A 19,383-nucleotide genomic window follows, 5' to 3' on the forward strand; every position below is an offset into this window, starting at 1 on the left:
CCCAAGTCCCCCTCCTATTCCCTATTCCCCCACCCCTCTCCATCCCTGATATTAATATTGACCTATCAAGAGTACATTCATCAAATCAATAAAGTCGTTCGAAAAGACTCTCACTTGTAATCAAAACACCACAATAGCTCTCACACACACATACATACACCTTGACACACACACACACGCACACACACACACACACACACACTTATTCACGCATAAACCACTGTCGCACGCTATAAACTCAGATTCACTCTAGTCGCAGCAAACTAGTTTTTACATAATCCAATAAAGCATGGCATAATCTACCGGAAATTGTCAACACGAAAAACCTCTCCTTGATCCGAGGTAAAAAAACACCAGTAGCCCTTGACAACCAATCAGTACAACTGAGAACTCTTTTATAATGAAAACCTTTATTATAATACTGGACAATATGGTGTAACCAAAGTGTATTCATTTGCAGGTCTGATAGTCCAAATTGTTATAGGCTCTTTATTTTAATTGAAATACTCCCAAACCAACGCAACATATTGTCCGTAACGATCTTTAAACAAGCCCATATTTGTGTTCGGTTATCAGACCTGCATATATTATGTGCACGTAATGATAATGATGACAATAATAATGGTAATAATAATAATAATAATTATAATACTGATAATAAATACTACTACTAAAAATAATGATGATAATAATAATAACAATAATAATGATAATAATATTATAATAATAATAATAATAATAATAATAATAAAATAATAATAATAATAATAATAATAATAATAATAAAAATAATAATATTATAAATGATAATAATACTACTACAAAATAATGATGATAATAATAATAACAATAATAATGATAATATATTAGTAATAATAATAATAATAATAATATAATAATAAAATAATAATAATAATAATAATAATAACAATAATAATAATAATAATAATAATAAATAATAATAATAATAATAATAATAATAATAATAATAATAATAAAATAATATAAAATAATAATAATAATAATAATAATAATAATAATAATAATAATAATAATAAAATAATATAATTATGCTGAATGAGTTGAAAGACGTGGTTGAAAGCTGTTGATATTTGACTAAATTCTTCAAACATAATTTTACACGAGTCTAGATAGCAATTGAAAACAGAGAATTCATATTGAAAATCGTTTTAGTCATTGAGTCAAAATCGTGCTGATAGCGTTTGCTTCTGGACAATCACATACACACCAACTTTATTTAAACACGCAGTGTTAAACCATTACAGTAAAATCAAAAAAAAAAAAGAATAACAATCTCAAAATATAAAAAAATTTCTGAAAACAAAAAGCCTCTTTAGATTCAATGATAAGTCCTGCTTTTATGAAATTGTACTTAAAATTCTGTGATTCAGTAACATCAGTGATATATGTAAGATTTAAAAATAAGCTTAAATTCCGCCTTCCAATTTGTAGTGGTAATATTAATTTAAAAATGATTTAAGATCGGTTTAACATTGCATACCAGAGCTTACAAACTTATAACAATTCAAAATCCCCAATCGGATTCATCAATGACTTGGAACTATAATTTGCTCTATAATTGGATACATTCGGTGTTAAAGATGGGAAATAATCATCAATGTAATTTCCTGACTTTCTTGGAGACGGTGGAGAGAAGTGGATATGGACCCTGGCCGCACACATTTCCTTGGAAGTCATCCAGAGGCGCTGCCCATATTGCAGCACCGGCATATCCACCATCGTTGATGTAGTCTGCCTGTAGAAAAGATGAGGAAAAATAAATGATAACTTTGATGCTGCTTCTTCTGTTGCTGCTGTTTCTGCTGCTGCTGCTGCTGATGATGATGAAAGTAATAATGATTATGATGGTAATAATGATAATACTACTAATGATATAGCCGTCCAGAGTTGGCGCCCATAATAGCGACACTAACTTACCCCCCCCCCCCCCCTTTGGCAGCTATACTAGAATGCTCCTCACGAGGAGTCAGTAAAGTCAAGGCAATCTTTTCTACCTTTTTAAGCACACATCTCACAACCTAACTTAATCGTTATATTAGTCCTCATGAGTCACTCATTGATTGCCGCACAAGAGATAAGGTACCTTTTCTACATTTTTAAACGCAGATGCTAAAATGTACCTTAAACGATATACTAGTATGGTGCTGGTGAGTCACCCACAGATTGCCACAGTAAATTCAAGAAACATTTTTCTACCTTTACAAACTCAAATCCAAAGACCTACCTTTATCTTTACACCAGCATGGCCCTCCTGAGTCACCCACTGATTGCCACAGTCAATGGTTTATCACATTTTCTACCTTTTTACAACAAAAATGCAAGGACTTACCTTTGCGGATATACTACTCTGGACCTCGTAGGTCACCGACTGATTGCTACACTAGATATAAGAGACCTTTTTTACATTTTTAAACAGAGATGCTAAGAAGTATCTTAAACGAAATACTAGTATGGTCCTCGTGAGTCACCCGCTGATTGCTACAATAAAGTTATATCTTATTTTCTACCTTTTTTTCACCACAAATGCTAAGACCTACCTTTGTCTCTATACTAGTATGGTCCTCGTGAGTCACCCACTGACTGCTACAATAAAGATATATCATATTTTCTACCTTTTTAAACACACATGCTAAGACCTACCATTGTCGCTTTGCTTCACCGACCTACTGATTGCCATAATAAAGGTTTATCACATTTTATACCTTTTTACAACAAAAATGCAAGGACTTACCTTAGCGGATATACTAGTCTGGTCTTCGTAGGTCACCCATTGATTGCCTAAGTGAAGATAAGGTACCTTTTCTGCCTCCAACTGGACGATCTTGGCGCCATCCTGGATCATCTTGCAAACCTGATGATGCAGAATTTATAGTATAGATTAGGATACTTGACATTAGTTATAATATTTGAAAGATATGAATCGAACATAGCCTGTTGATGAAGCGATTGATCGATCGATCTATCAATCGACCAATCAATTAATCAATCAATCAATGTCTATCATTCAATCTTTCAGAAAAAAACCCAACAAATAACCCAACAATAATAAACAAATAAATAGAGAAATAAATGAATAAATAAATAAGTCAATAAATCAATCAATCAATCAATCAAACAATCAATCAATGAATCAATAGTTCTATGAACCAATTAATAGATGATTCAAACAATCACAAATCAATAAGTCGGAAAATCAATAAATCAACCAATCCATTGACGATAAAATCAGTTTGATTAGCGTTAAGGCGTCGTATTATTATGTTTGTAATCCAATTTAACACAGCATATTTGATTGGTTCTATAACAGAGTGAGCTAAAGAAAGACAACTCACAATAACAGAATGTGTCAAACAATATTAATGGGTTATCTCCCTTCCTTAAAAAAACCCAACAGGTATCTGTAAGTTTCATGATTTGTGAAATGGGTGATAACAATAACGTGATATGAAACTTGATTGTGAATATTGTATAAACGATCTTTGAGACTAAGACCCCACCATACAACCCCCCCCCCCCCCAAATACAACCCCAATCCCTCTCCTCCAAACAAACAATCAAAAAGAGAATAACAAACCAAGCCAAAACTAAACGACAAGAAAATACAACCCCCCCCCCCCCAAAAGAATCAATTAAAAAGTCAACAACAGCAACAACAAAAAACAAAAAACAAACAATACAAAGCAAAAAAAAAAAAAAAAAGAAACAAAAAGAAATATAAACAAAAGACAAAAAAACCAAAAACAAATCAAAACAAAAATAAAAAGCAACATAAAAAAAAAAAAAAAAAAAAAAAAAAAAAAAAAAAAAAAAAAAAAAAAAAAAAAAAAAAAACACAAAACAAAACAAAAACAAAATAGAACAAAACAAAATAAAACAATAAAAACAACAACAAAAAAACCTCACAAAATAAACAAACAACTAAACATTAACAATAAATTAAAAAACAAAACAAAAACAAACAAAAACTTTAAAAAACACCCGCCCCCCAAAAAAAAAACCCCAAAAAACAAAACAAAACATAATGGTCAAGTAGTCAAATGTACAGGTCTGAAACTACGACAGCAAGCACAGCTGAATTTATCACCAAGCTCACTCGTACCTCATAATAAGACAAGAATCCTCCCTCCCTCGTGTATTGACCAGGCGTGCCGGCGCCGTTCGCTGGTGCCTTGAGTCCGTTGACCGAAGGGTTGGTCAGTGTGAAGGAACGTCCATAGGAGATGACCCCGACCACCAGTTTGTTTTTGGGACATCCCTTGGATATCCAGTACTTGACAGCATAGTCCTGGGTAGGGGGGAGGGGGGGGGGGGTGGACGAGAAGGTTGGAAAAGGGGCAGGGAGAGAAGAAAAAAAACCAATAAAATTTAAGCATTTAATATAGGGCAAAATCCACTAAACGCGCAAAAAGTGCTTTACAAGGGGTTCCAAGCCAAAAGTGACAGGTCACCTGTATGACGAGACACAACGCCAGCAGTTTATTTTTCGACAGAAATAACGCTGATAGCGGACAGGTACATAAGTATTTTACAAATGGGGGAGATGGAAGAATGTAGGTAAAGAGACACAGACACACACAGACACATACACACACGGACCGACACACACACAACGCTACACATATACACACATATACCACATTGAACACGGTATTCATACCGTCAACGTTATTGGGTATAGGGGATTCACCAACCCCGTGTAAGGATTCCAAGACACACACACACAAACACACCGACACACACACACACAAACACACAGATACATACCACGTTGAACACGGCATCTAGACCAGTAGCGTTTTTGGGTGGGTAGAGGGGATTCACCAAACCTGTGTGTGGATCCCAGGCACCAAAGAAATCATAGGTCATCACCACTATGTAATCCAACACGCTGGGGGAAAAATACAAAATAGTTGCCGAAATGATAATGATAAGTCAATCAACTCAAAATTAATAATTCAAGTGTTAAAGACAATCTGAATTCAATTTCTATTGTCTTAACAGACAATCCATTTTTCGACTTCGTAAGAGAACTTCACTGGGCTTTTTATTTGGGCGCGGAGAGATATTTTTTTCATTTAATATCTTATATACTTTGCTCACTTATCGTAGAATTCATTGGGAAAATGATTAATATAAATTGTAAGAAATTGTTTGTATTCAAAACAATGAAAGGAACCACTATCTAGTATCAGTTCAATGCAAGTACTCCCACCTCATTGTCATATTCGCCAACCTAACTGGAAGGTTGACATTAAACCCACGTGCTAACAATGATGGCTACTGTTATCAATAGGATTTTCACGAAACACATTTGATATTTCGTTAAAATCATCACGATGTCTAATCAATCTCACAATACACACAAACCATCTCTTCGTGTCAATTGTAAACATCTTGTAACATTTGGTGACGATTGGTCCAGTGGTTTCGGAGCCTTAGTGTTACAAAAAATCCAATTTGCCAAATATATGACAAGATTCCATTTGATTGAATCGAGTATTTTCCCCTTGATGCTATGCCCCACCTGGGGTCTACTGATTGGAAACGCGACTATGTCAGGGTGGGTGAGATGTTAAAAATAGAATTCATGGTAAAATAATACGGAACTTGGGTTAATATTAAATGTTTTATTCTGTCGTACTATAGAAAAACATGTATTTATAATTTTGGCCAGATTTCTGATCCTTTTAATTCTAATATTATCACTTTTTGGCATGTAAAATCGTGAACTCCCCCCCCCCCCCCTGAAAAAACAAACAATAACAAACAAAACAGTCAAAAATAATAATCATAGCAAAAAGCCAACAAATAAACAAAAAAAAAAAAAAAACAACAAAAAAAAAGAACAAAAAAAAAAAAAACCCATCAAAAACAAACAAAACAAAGAAACAAAAAAACAAAGAAACCTAGCAAAGCAAAAAAACAAAACAAAAAACAAAAACAAATTATAACCCCGAAAAGAAAGAAAATAAATGTGATATAAAACACACATACACACACACACATGCACGCACACACATACACGTTCACAGACGCTCACGTTTACTCATTACAAGAAATCAATACCTAAAAGCAGAAATAAAATCTTTAAAAAAATACAACAAAAAATCCTACAGAACGAAAGCCGAAGGATATCACAAATACATAAATACAAGACAAAATAAATGATAATAAAACAAAACAAAAAGATAAAAAACAAACAAACTCTTAATTCCTTCTTACCTGGTGACTTTGTCTACCTCGTAGGCCGAGTCAATGGTGTCTTTGCCAGCAGACACAGCAGCCGAGAGTAGCAGACGTGGGCGGTTCGTGGATTCTGCCTCTTGTTTGAAGGCCGCCATTGTCTCCTGGGAAACAAATAACAATTGATCCATGAATAATCTAAGATACAAAATGTAGCTCTAACAAAAACAAACAAACAAAAAAAAAACAACAAAAAAACACAACAAAACAAAACAAAAAAGAAACAATAAAAAACAAACAAACAAAAAAAAAAACAAAAAAAAAACAACACACCCCCCACCAAAAAACAAAAAAAAAAAACAAACAAAAAACAAAAAAAAAACAACAACAAATAAACAAAAAAAAACAAAACCAAATCAAGAAATAAACAAACAAACAAGAAAATCCCCTACAAACCAGAGCATTTATATGGCACAATATAACTTTCTGCTCAGAGCGCTCCTCAAAGGGTCCCATGGTGTCCACATGGTCAGGTAAGGGCTATTTATTTATTCACTTAGTTATCTATTTATCTTCTCTGTTTATTTATTATATTCATATATATACCTATCTATTTTATTTATTTATCTATTTAATCATTTTTGGTAGTTTACTTTGGTTAACTATTGATTTTACCTGTATTGATTCTATGTTTTAATGTTTGGTTCATATTGGCAATTGCTTAAAATAAACTTTTGGATCGAATTAAATCTTCTTTTTCTCCTTCGTTGATATTGTAGTAGAGGATCCAGATTACAGTTCATATTTATGACTTTCAAGACACACACACCCACACACATACACACCCACACATTTCAAAATACACACTGTGATAATTTCATTATTTGTTTTTTTTTTGTTTTTTCTCCACAGTTCTAAAATTGGGCTATTTCAAGTCGAAGGATATTTTGTTTTACATCATCAAAAAGATTAGGTTTGGGTGGAAAAGAGGGGGGGGGGGGGGGGTGATGGATGGAGGAGAGGAGGATGGATGGTTGTTTGTGGTGGTAACCCATGCCCTTGGCCATCGATGAAGCCAATTTTACACCAGTAAATTGTAAATTAGATGGCTGTATTTGACGGGATTCACCTTGTCTGAGACCACGGCTTCAAAGCAAAACAAGAGAAAACAACACACACAAAAAAAAAATAAATTAAAATGACATAACAAAAACAAAACAAAACCAAAAAAAAAAAAAATAACAAAAACATAATGTTGATTTTCTCAGTCCACGACATGACGTTGGCTCCGATAGCCCAGTTGGTAGAACACTCGTCTCAGATGCAAATAGACTGGTTTCGATCCTGGGTAAAGTCGAGATTATCAAAATATCTGATTCTCTCTCCTCCCCCCCCCTCTCCTGTCCACCCAGCAGTGTTTGATAAAGCTGTGTCTGTAAAATGTGGCGGAAAGCCTACTTTGCGATACACTAAAGTCCTATCTAAAAGATAGCAAAAAATTGCCATTAGTAACGGTTAATGTATAATGTATGGACATTAACGTCAAACCTTTAAATTCCAGTAACTAGTTCAATCCTAAATGATACCGTTTTGAGCGACGTGTACTTTATGCAGGTCTAACATCCGAACCCAATTATGGGCCTAGTTTAACATTGTTGTAATGGACAATATTTAGTGTCATTTTTTTTAGATTTCCATTACAACAATGAGCCCATAAAGAATTGGGTTATCATACCTGCAAATAAGTGCACGTCGGCTTTGAGGCTATGGGTTACATCTCAAAACTATCGATATTTCTAAATAAGATTTTTTCAAATGAACAAAATAAATGAGAAAAAGAGTTTAGTCAGAGTACGGTAAGGTTAAATGGTTGTGTAAGACGTTGGAGTGGCTGAAGATGTTGTTTTCGAAACAATTTAAATTTGAAAATTCAAGGACGATCACTCCCATTTGTCTGAGATAACTATTTTTGTAATAAATATTTATATATTTGAAATACAAATTGAAAATGTTGGTTGAAGTGTTAATTAAAGTATATAGGGTGTGTGTATATATATATATATATATATATATATATATATATATATATATATATATATATATATATATATATATATTATATATGTGTGTGTGTGTGTGTGTGTGTGTGTGTGTGTGTGTGTGTGTGCTTTGCAATTTATATCTACTTCTTCCTGTTCTTCGTCTTTTTTTCAATCGCACAGAAACCTTAAGTTTGAAGAAAAAAGTAAATTTGATTTTAACCAGTTAACTGCCGTACTCCTGAAAGAGTCGGATTAAAAATTTAGGCCAGGAAACTCCTCCTTCAAATATCGATCGATTTAAACGACCCTCATCTTGGCAAAAGGCTGTCAGAACCAGGACCTTGCGAAGTCCCAGGTTTGAGAGTTTTTGCCAAGATAAGGGTAATTTAAATCGATCTATACTTGAAGGAGGAGTTTCCTGGCCAAATTTTTGGAGACGCGTCTTTCTGGAGTACGAAAGTAAACAGGTTAAAAGGAATTCTAGACGTCTAGCAATGAAACAAGTAAAGGAAATTGGTGAAGGATTGTTAAATGTACGATCATGTAATGAGTTTTGGTGGTTGATGATGTTATTGGGTACACAATTATATCCTGTAGAACGGATAAGATAGAGATACTTTCTTAGAATAAATTCTAGATTAACATGTCAGAACACTCTCTCTCTCTCTCTCTCTCTCTCTCTCTCTCTCTCTCTCTCTCTCTCTCTCTCTCTCTCTCACCCATACACACATATATACACACATTTTTCTTTGCGGCTATGTGGTCTTGTGGAATGATACTCGCTTTCGGATCGAAAGGTATTGGATTCGAGCCTCGATCGGCGCATAGTTGAGTCCTTGGAAAAGACTCTTTACTCACATTCTCTCACCATACTCAAGTCTAAAATGGCCGTTAAAAGCGTTATCTCTGTCGTATAAAAATGCAATATCACATACCAAGCGTCATGTCTCGTTCTATATTTTACGCGTTGCTGTTGGTCAGAGACCTTTTGTAAAGGGCTTTGAGCACGTTTAGTGGATATTGCGCTTTATAAAAGCAAATTTCTTTTTTTAATATTTTTTTTACACACATACACAGAAGGAAGAATCGCCCCAGGGAATTGGATATTGCCAATTTAAAATGCATAACCCATCGTCTGTAATTTGTAGTCTGTATTAAAATTTATGACGCCATAACAAGCAACATCGTGAGATGCCGTCGCCAAGGCATTTCCTGAAGGAATATAGATAATCCATCCAACGCCCCCCCCAAAAAAAAAAACAAAAACAAAAACAAAATAAAACAAAAAAAATAACAAACAAACAAAACAAAATAAACAAAACAAAATTTCTGATAACAACAGGGCACACCCATGTTGTCCAAAGTTAGTAAATTGGGGGTTAATAATCTTGCCCAAGGAAAAGAAACGAAAGTAGCCGAAGCAGGACTCGAATTCGGTACCTCCGGGTCACGGTCTCTCTCTCTTTATTTTGTACACGTTAGGGATTGATTCCACTATTGAACGTCTCTTTAATCCGGACAAAATAAATAATAAATAAATAAAATAAAATCAAATGCCCGTAGATACGCTAAAGCACAGGGGAATTGATCGCCATTTTGATTTATTCTGTTTGTTAGTTGATTTATTTGCAATGTACAATAACATTTCCTAGAGGGTACAAAGGTGTAATATAATTGATCTTTAGATTGCGTGAGATGAGATGATGGAATTTCCTTGCCTGGCTGCAAGATGACGTCATGTTTCTATTTATAGAAAGGGAAAGCCACACTTATTCTATGGACAAATTGATATTGACAAAGTGACAGGGGAGGGGAAGAGTGTTCCTTTCTGTTTCAATCTTTATATCTCAAGGGCATTTATAATTATAATAAAATCAACGACAATACAACAACTAATCACTGACGCCATCTGAAATCGAAAGAGACAATTGGGTGGCGTCTGATCCATTCAACCGGAAGTGGAGTGGACACGTGAGCAGCCGAGGGTTGTTGAGGATATTTATATCGCAAAAGATTTGTGTAATCTGTATCTGGTGGACGTTTTGACCTGTGAAGATGGCCATGATTGTGGGCATGTGTCAAAGCATAAGTGGTTATGTGCAACAATATTATTATTGTATTTCAATTGATACTTTAGTTGCTTCAAAGAAGAAAAAACAGGCGTAGGAGAGGAAAGGAGGTTGGGAAGTGTGTATGTGTGTGTGTGTGTGTGGGGGGGGGGGGGGGGGGGGAAGGGGGAAGTGGAAGTAGACGCGTGGGAAGATGAGATAGTAAAATATATATAACATGATGAAAACAATAGGGCAAACAAAGTTGTGACGTCACACTTCTATTCTTCCGGTTCCAAACTCATTTGAAATGTTTATGTAAGCAGTCCTTCAGAGTACTAATAATGAATAGGTTACACACTGAATCATAAGGTGGCAAAACTATTTCAGTAGCAGGATATATAGGGAGATTTTAAAGATTATGGGAGGTAAAATATCGAGGATGGTTGATCTTTATTGACGATCAGCATCCATTTAGTCTAGAAAATAAGATGCCAGAAGATCAATTACACAAGATGTGTATCCAGTCCTCCGGAAGAGTGGTTTTACACTTCTATTAAGATTGGAACCAGTTTACTGACATCAACTTTTTTCTCTATTGAGCAGAACTAGGACAAAGACAGCGAAAGGGTGAAGCACTTGGGCTTTGCCACTGATAGGGTGGAATAGGGGGGGGGGGGGGGGATGAGAAGGAGGAAGAAGAGAAAGAGAAGGTATATAAGGTAAAGAAGGAACACGTTACCTGTACAAGAACTGTAAACTTTTTCTTGTCTCCAGCCGGACTTCCTCTGGAGCCAGGGTATTCCCAGTCGATGCCCAGACCGTCAAAATTCCACTTTCTCAGAAAGGCTATAGCACTCTGAAATGTGGACAATGATGATGAAGATGAGGATGATGATGGTAATGATGATGGTAATAATAATAATGATGATGGTAAAGAAAGGGTAATGATAATAATAATAATAATAATAATAATAATAATAATAATAATAATAATAATAATAATAGATATATATGATGATAATAATATGGAATATAATATGATATGATAATGATGATGAAATGATGAGGTAAGATATAATATAATATAATATAATAATATGAATATAATGAATAATAATATGATATGGTGATGATATGATGATGATGAGATATGATGATGATGATGATAGATATGAAAAGATACCTTAAAACTTAAAAGCACTATTTAGCTTTTATGAATCGAAAATGTTTACATAAGCAGTATAGCAATAAACTATCCGAACATTTTCAGTTTTGATATCTAGAAACAAGAAAAGAATAATAAGAGAGAGTATGAAGAAAATAAGGAGAAGAGATGAAGAGAATGAAGAAGAAGAAGAAGAAGAAAAAAGAAGAAGAAGAAGAAGAAAGAAGAAGAGAAGAAGGAAGAAGAAGAAGAAGAAGAGAAGAAGAAGAAAGAAGAGAAGAAGAAAGAAGAAGAAGAAGAAGAAGAAGAAGAAGAAGAAGAAGAAGAGAGAAGAAGAAGAAAGAAGAAGAAAGAAGAAGAAGAAGAGAGAGAGAGAGAGAGGAGAGAGAGAGAGAGAGAGAGAGAGAGAGAGAGAGAGAGAGAGAGAGAGAGAGAGAGAGAGAGAGAAGGAAAAAGCATTTCGACAGGACCTCTGCCTTACCTTAATGAAAACGGCTCTGTTTGAGGGCGAGGCAACCATGCTTGAGAAAGGACCAGACGCAAGGTTCCATCCACCAAGAGATAACATGGTCTTCAGCCCTGGGTGTGTCTTCTTTAGGTTGTTCAGTTTTACATACCTGTCATAAATTTGGGGAACAGTCAAAAAGTAGTGAAAACACCGAAGTGGGAACGGTCAAAAATAGTGAAAATACAAAAAAATGGGAACAGTCAAAAATAGTGAAAACACAAGTGGGAACAGTCAAAAATAGTGAAAAAACAGAAATCGGAACAGTAAAAAATAGTGAAAACACAGAAATGAGAACAGTAAAAAATAGTGAAAGCACAATTTGGAAACAGTCAAAAACGGTGGAAACATACTTTGCCTAAATTTTAATAATAATTATTCAATTATGATCAAAATCCAAAAGAAAAAAATCCATCAAATACGGAAAATAAAACCCCCAAAAAACAAACAAACCTCCACAAAACACGCACACACACAAAACAAACAAACAACCAAAAAACAAGTAAACAAACAAACAAACAAAAACACAACTTATCTTAGGCGTAATAAATATGGCTATTCACACACATGCATTCCCACTTACACATAAATAAAACAGACAGACAGACACACAGACAAACTGTAACATACATACATCCCAACCATCCAATCTGTTCTTTCATCGTTCCACTCATAGGCCGCTATAGTGTGGTCAGAATTGAACTTAGCAAAGGAGTAACGAATGTAGCTGTTCACGCCTACTCACAAACAGACACAACACACACACACACACACACACACACACACACACACATACACAGATTATGTCATACGTACATCCCGACCATCCAATCTGTACTTTCATCGTTCCACTCATAGGCCGCTATAGTGTGGTCAGGATTGAACTTAGCAAAGGCGTAATGAATGTGGCTGCAAAGAGAGGCGTCCATGTCCTTGGGTGTATATTTGCCAAAACCTGGTCGGTACTGGGCCCAGTTGGTGTAGTAGCAAACCATCATACCTAGAGGCGTGAAGAAGAGGTTCAAAACAAAGCAGTCCTTTAATAATGCATGTCAATTCTGTAATATGTGAATGTGGTAAATCAAACAGTTGGGGAGGGGGGGGGGGGGGGGCGTGTAATCTGGGGTTTGTGGCAAAAAAGTAGTCCTTCAGAGCCATTTTGCCCATATAGCGTGAGCCGGAGTTTATCCCGGTTTCTATAGCGTGAAACGGACACGAGCAATTTCCTGCTACCCTTTAGATTAGACACTAAACTAGCACTAGGTCTAACAGTGTTGACAGAGGGGGGGGGGGGGGGGGGGGGGGGCAGAAAAAAATATCTCGTCTGCAACCGGGGATTGATCTTGGTCTCTTTACGTGTAAGTAAGTGTCTGGTTTTGGATGGCGAGTGATTTCAAAACATCTAAATATCCTGCCTTTTAAATTTGAATTCTGTATGATTTATGTGTGCCATAGATCATCGTGGATATAATGACAATGCACCACCAATAAATTTCCATAATAACGTTTCGGTACATGTGCATCCGTTTGGCCGACTTTGTATTTCTATTTAAAGAAGATTAACGTAGCTGCAATAGAAATATATGAATAATAATCGTAATTATGATATTATAATTACTATAATAATAATAATAATAATAATATAATAATAATAATAATAATAATAATAATAATAATAATAATAATAATAATAATAATATAATAATAATAATTATCATTAATATCATTATTATTATCATTAATATCATTATTATTAATATTATCATTATTATTGTTATTATCATTATTATTTAAAAAAATAATAATCATAATAATAATGATTATGATAATAATAATAATAATAATAATAATAATAATAATAATAATAATAATAATATAATAATAACAATAATAATAATAATAATAACAACAATAATAATGATAATGATAAAAACAATAATAATAATAATGATACACTACTACTACTATTACTACTAATACTACTATACTACTACTACTACTACTACTACTACTACTACTACTACTACTACTACTACTACTACTACTACTACTACTACTACTAATAGAAGAAGAAGAAGAAGAAGAAGAAGAAGAAGAAGAAGAAGAAGAAGAAGAAGAAGAAGAAGAAGAAGAAGAAGAAGAAGAAGAAGAAGAAGAAGAAGAAGAAGAAGAAGAGAGAAAGGGCGGGGAAGGAGAGAAGGGAAGAGGGGAGAGAGAGAGAGAGAGAGAGAAGAGGAGAGAGTGGAGGAGGGGAGAGAGAGAGATGGAGAGAGGAGAGAGAGAGAGAGAGGAGAGAGAGAGAGAGGAGAGGATGTGAGAGAGAGTAGAAGAGATGAGAGAGAGAGAGAGAGAGAGAGAGGAGAGAGATAGAGATAGAAGATGAGAGAGAGAGAGAGAGAGAGAGAGAGAGAGAGAGAGAGAGAGAGAGAGAGAGGTTTAAAAAGCATATCAACATAGATTAAAAACGATATAAACATAATAAAAAAAAGTATGAGCCCATTTCCAGTCTATATAAATATGTCTCATCCGCTCACCATTTCCATTATCTCCCCTTGTAGAGTTCTGGACCTCTTCCTCCGTCTTTCTAGGCTGTGATTGAGGCTTAATGTCGTAGGCTTTCCTGAGGAGGCGCATCCGACTTGGTCTGGAGGACTGGAGGAAATAGGAGATAAATGCTGGTTACTTGGGATTTATTCATAAATAAGTGATGTCCGGGTAGAGGAATCAGATATCCATCTAATTCTTCCCAGGTTTGAAGGAGTAGAGGGTGGGAGAGATTAGTAATAAAGAAAAAGTGAACAAGAGATATATAACGAGATAGAGATAGATAGATAGATAGATAGATAGAGATAGAGAGATAGAGAGAGAGAGTGAGAGTTGGATATATATATAATATATATATATATATATATATATATATATATATATATATATATATATATATAGAGAGAGAGAGAGAGAGAGAGAGAGAGAGAAATTATTTAATATTCATACCTCGTTTCTTTTTTCCCTATAACATTGTCATACCCAACCGCTCGTAGACAGATGGGTTCATCCTCCTCCCTGATGAACCCAGCTATCTACGAGCAGATGGGAGTAACAACGTTGTAGGAAAAAAAAACACAAAACAAACGAGGTGAGAATATTAAATAATTCGAGCTAAAAAAACAAACAAACAAAACAAAAAGACTGTCCAGCAATCTAATTCCCCTCAAACATAGTTAGATAGATAGATAGATAATGAATATATATATATATATATATATATATATATATATATATTATATTATATAATATATATATATAGAGAGAGAGAGAGAGAGAGAGAGAGAGAGAGAGAAATAAAGAGAGAGAGAAAGAGAGTGAGAGAGAGAGAAAGAAAGAGAAAGAAAGAGAGAGAGAGAGAGAAAGACAGAGAAAGAGATAGATATAGATAGATAGAGATAGATAGAAGAGAGATGAGAGAGAGAGAGAGAGAGAGAGAGAGAGAGAGAGAGAGAGAGAGAGAGAGAGAGAGAGAGAAGGGATTCCATCTGCCATCCATGTGACAGGCCCAGACCTATCATTATCATTGTGAGAAAAGTCGTCGAGTTTCAGTGGGGATTTCCGTGTCACCACTGTAGTTTTTATTATTTTCTACAGCATTTGAACTGAACATTGGTGTATGTGTGTGTGTGTGTGTGTGTGTGTGTGTGTGTGTGTGTGTGTGTGTGTGTGTGTTTGGGAAAGGGGGTGGTTGTCGAAATTTTAAGGAAATAGTTGTTCAATTATTTTCAGAAATAATATATAAATTTAAACTAAAAAAAAACAACTCAGTATCATTTCAAAATGTGGGATTTCCAGCCTTATTTATTTATGTGAATTTAAATTGTAAAATGATTTAGAATTGTTGTTGTGTTATCTAACTTGGTAACGAATAAATGTCATACAAGAACATATATCATTAAAAAAATTCCTTTCATCATCTCTAGAGAAAACTGGAATAAACACAGGCGTTTGCCGCAGTACAGCGCCGTAAAATGATTTCATTTTAAAATGATTTAGAATTAGTGTTGCGTTCTTGAAAAAAAATTGAATTTGGCCCACTATGTCTCACAAAAAAATTGTACGATATAAATATGATATCTGTATAAACGACAGGTCTACCCACTTTCCATAACAAATGAAATTAAAAAACAAACAAACTCAGAAACAAAAATAAAAAATAAATAAAACAAAACAAACACACGCAAAAACTAAAAGAAAAACCCCAAGAAAAACAAAACAACCCCCCCCCCCCCAAATAACAAAGCTAAAAAACAAAAAACAAAAAAACAACAGCCAAAAATCCCCCCCCCCCAAATAATAATTTAAAAAAAAAGAATAAAATTTAAGAAACAAATCAAATTAAAAAAACAAAACCGAACAAATCAAACATCATGACCCAAGCCCCTCAGACTTCTATTTTTGGGTAATCTCAAGATCAAAAATTTGTTTGATCTTCACTTCTCCTTCTCCATTCTTTAAACCAACTGGCTCTGCAAACCTGGATTTTACCGATGACATACGCATAAATAAATAAATATATGAATAAATAAACAAATAAATAAATAAACAAAAATAAAAACAAATAAATAAGCAATCTAATCAAGAAATATACTCATTTGTAATTGCAATCCACGATCACAACACGGTGTTATGCCGGGATGCTGAAAAAGCGGTTTAAACTTGAATTTATGGTCAAATGAATGATTAGACTTGGTTTGAGTTTATGTGTTCTATTGAGGAGTAGAACCATAATATTTTAATGTGAAAAATAAACAAACAAAAAAACCCCCAAAAAATAAAACAAAAACAAAACAAAATAAAATAAAACCTCCCTAAAAACAACCCAAACCAAGAAACAAAAAATCCCACCCCAAAACAAAAACAATAAAAAAAACAAAAAACAAAAAAACAAAAAAAAAAAACAAAAAAAACAACAAAACAACCACCAACCCCCCCCCCCAAAAAAAAAGAAAAAAAAAAGAAAAAAAACCCAAAAGAACCCAACAAAAAAACAACAAGAAACAACCCCAGACCCTAACACACACACAAAAAAACGAAGTTTAATATTTTTTGACCAGTTTTACTTTTTGTCATCTAGTTCATCCCGGCATACCACCAGATCAAGACGACGGGTCACAATCGACGTTTATACATTTTTACATTATATACATCTGATAACCCAACCCAAATTCTTATGGACCCATTCCATATCTTAACGGAAATACATACTTTCAGACCAACGAAATGGACATCAGTCAGCTCTTTGTTGCTGTTTTTAGTCAGCCATTTTTATGAATAGTTCTCACTAAATTGTATTAAGCAGATTATAAACGTCAAAGGTTACACATAGTTTTGTGTGTTGGTACGTTATATCCGGCTGGTGGACGTTTTGAGTTTTTTAAAACTAAACGCATAGCGTCAATTATAAATTACAACAATGTTAAATCAGGCCCATTATTGCATTCGGTTGTCAGACCTACTAATATCTGCACCTAGATCGCAATTAATAAACATAAAGTGTGGAATGAGTTTGGAAGGATCACACAAACACACACACAAACACACACACACACACACACACACACACACACACACACACTCTCTCTCTCTCTCATACACCCCCCAAAAAAAAAACAACAAACAAAAAAAAAAAAAAAAAACAACAAAACAAAAAAAAAACAAAAAACCCCCCCAAAAAAAAAAAAAAAAAAAAACTAAATAAAAACAACAAAAAAAAAAACCCACAAACAAACAAAAAACAAAAACGGATGAAAGCAGACCTGCTCACTATTACGAAAAATTCGTAGAATGACGAAATTTTCAGTTTTTTTTAAATCCTTGTGAGGGTAAATTGTTGATTATTAAAGGTAATTATGGTGACGACTATTTGTCTCCTGGAAACTACGATTTTTAAAATAATGTTCATAACAACACGTGGAAGAGCTCGAAGAGGTAGAGCTGCTTTGAAAATAATAATAGTAAAACTAAAAAGCCAATTGATCGTCTGCGGCCTCGATAAATAATGAATGCTTTGATCCAGAAATGGATACACATTGATTTGGCCATGTCACTTCCACCTTTAGAACAATTTCAGAATCGAATCTGGATGAGTTTGATTAAGTGTATTTGTGCGGCTATGTGGTCTAGTGGTATGACACTCGCTTTCGGATTGGAAGGTCCTGGGTTCGAGCCTCGCTCAGGGCATAGTTGAGTCCTTGGAAAAGACTCTTTACTCACATTTTTTCACCGTACTCAGGTGTAAAATGAGTACTTGGCCATTAACAGCGTCGTCTCTGTCCGAAAAATTGTAATATCGCCTAACAGGCGTCATTACTCGTCCTACGTGTTAAGTGTTGTTGTTGGCCAGGGACCCATTGTAAAGCGCTTAGAGCACGTTTAGTGGATATTGCGTTATATAAACGGTCAATTTTTCAAGTGTATTTGTGACCATCCGGCTCAACCCGTTATTTACGTCGGGGTGAACAAACCATCAAAAATCAGAACTGTCTATTTTATTAAAAAATCGTAAATTTTAGGAGATAAAAATAGTAGTCGCTATAGTTAACTTTAAAGATCAACAGATTACCCTCAAAGTGGTTAAATAACACTTCAAAATCCTTAAAATTTGGTAGTTTGGCATCAATTTCATCTTCTTCTTATTCAAGTTCCATGCCTGTCCTGTTATATATCATACCAGAAAATGAAGTGAGTAGAAAAGTGCCAGAAGACAATAGAAAATAAAACTTTCGCGGCGATGGTGGTTCGAACCCGCGACATTATTGATACAACTCCGCCTGGCCGTGAGAGGGACGTTATGCAGACAACGCCAATTGAATCACGAATGTTCATTTCACGCTATAGAAAGCGGGATAAACTCCGACTCAATTTGGCCTAATGGCTCTGAAGGACCACCTTACTCTCAGTGTTAATCGGTATTCTCTCACTTTGCCACCTAAAGGGCGAGGGTTTGATTAGGTGTGCGTTGTAATACCCGAAAACCTTGAAAGCCTTCCAGATGTTCCTCACACTCTCTATTCGTTCCCTCTATCTCTCTATCTCCTCCAGTCCTCCTATTCTCTTTCCTTATCTCAGTGTAAGTCCGTGTTCTCTCAGTCTGTCATCTCTTGGGTGAGAGTTTGATTAGGTGTTGGTTCGATCGTAATAACTTGAGCACTTTGAAGCCACCAATCTCTCTCTCTCTCTCTCTCTCTCTCTCTCTCTCTTCTTTTCTGTCCTCTCCTATTTTCTCATCTATCTCTCATTCTTTCTCTCTATCTCCTCATCTCACCTCCACATCTCTATATTTTTCTATTCTTTCATCTCACATCTATCTATCTACCAACTCTGTTCTTCTTCTTCTCCTCCTTC

At 34.7% G+C, this 19,383-nt stretch overlaps 1 protein-coding gene across 1 annotated transcript in view; it reads right to left on the minus strand.

The window, feature by feature from the left end:
• Positions 1-390: 390 nt before the first annotated feature.
• The window catches only part of LOC144972294 (chitinase-3-like protein 1), a 29,482-nt gene continuing 10,489 nt past the window's right edge, over positions 391-19,383 (minus strand). Inside the window, exons 5-13 of the mRNA XM_078913384.1 lie at positions 14,523-14,640; positions 12,805-12,988; positions 11,965-12,100; positions 11,058-11,174; positions 6,265-6,389; positions 4,807-4,930; positions 4,142-4,327; positions 2,774-2,893; positions 391-1,777 (exon numbers count right to left, since the gene is read on the minus strand). Coding sequence (XP_078769510.1) covers positions 1,637-1,777; positions 2,774-2,893; positions 4,142-4,327; positions 4,807-4,930; positions 6,265-6,389; positions 11,058-11,174; positions 11,965-12,100; positions 12,805-12,988; positions 14,523-14,640 — 1,251 coding nt within the window. The 3' untranslated portion in view covers positions 391-1,636. The remainder of the gene's footprint in view (positions 1,778-2,773; positions 2,894-4,141; positions 4,328-4,806; positions 4,931-6,264; positions 6,390-11,057; positions 11,175-11,964; positions 12,101-12,804; positions 12,989-14,522; positions 14,641-19,383) is intronic.

This window comes from Berghia stephanieae, chromosome 5, assembly GCF_034508935.2.
Source record: "Berghia stephanieae isolate SIO BIC M18660-M18661 chromosome 5, UCSD_Bste_1.3, whole genome shotgun sequence".
NCBI lineage: Eukaryota > Metazoa > Mollusca > Gastropoda > Nudibranchia > Aeolidiidae > Berghia > Berghia stephanieae.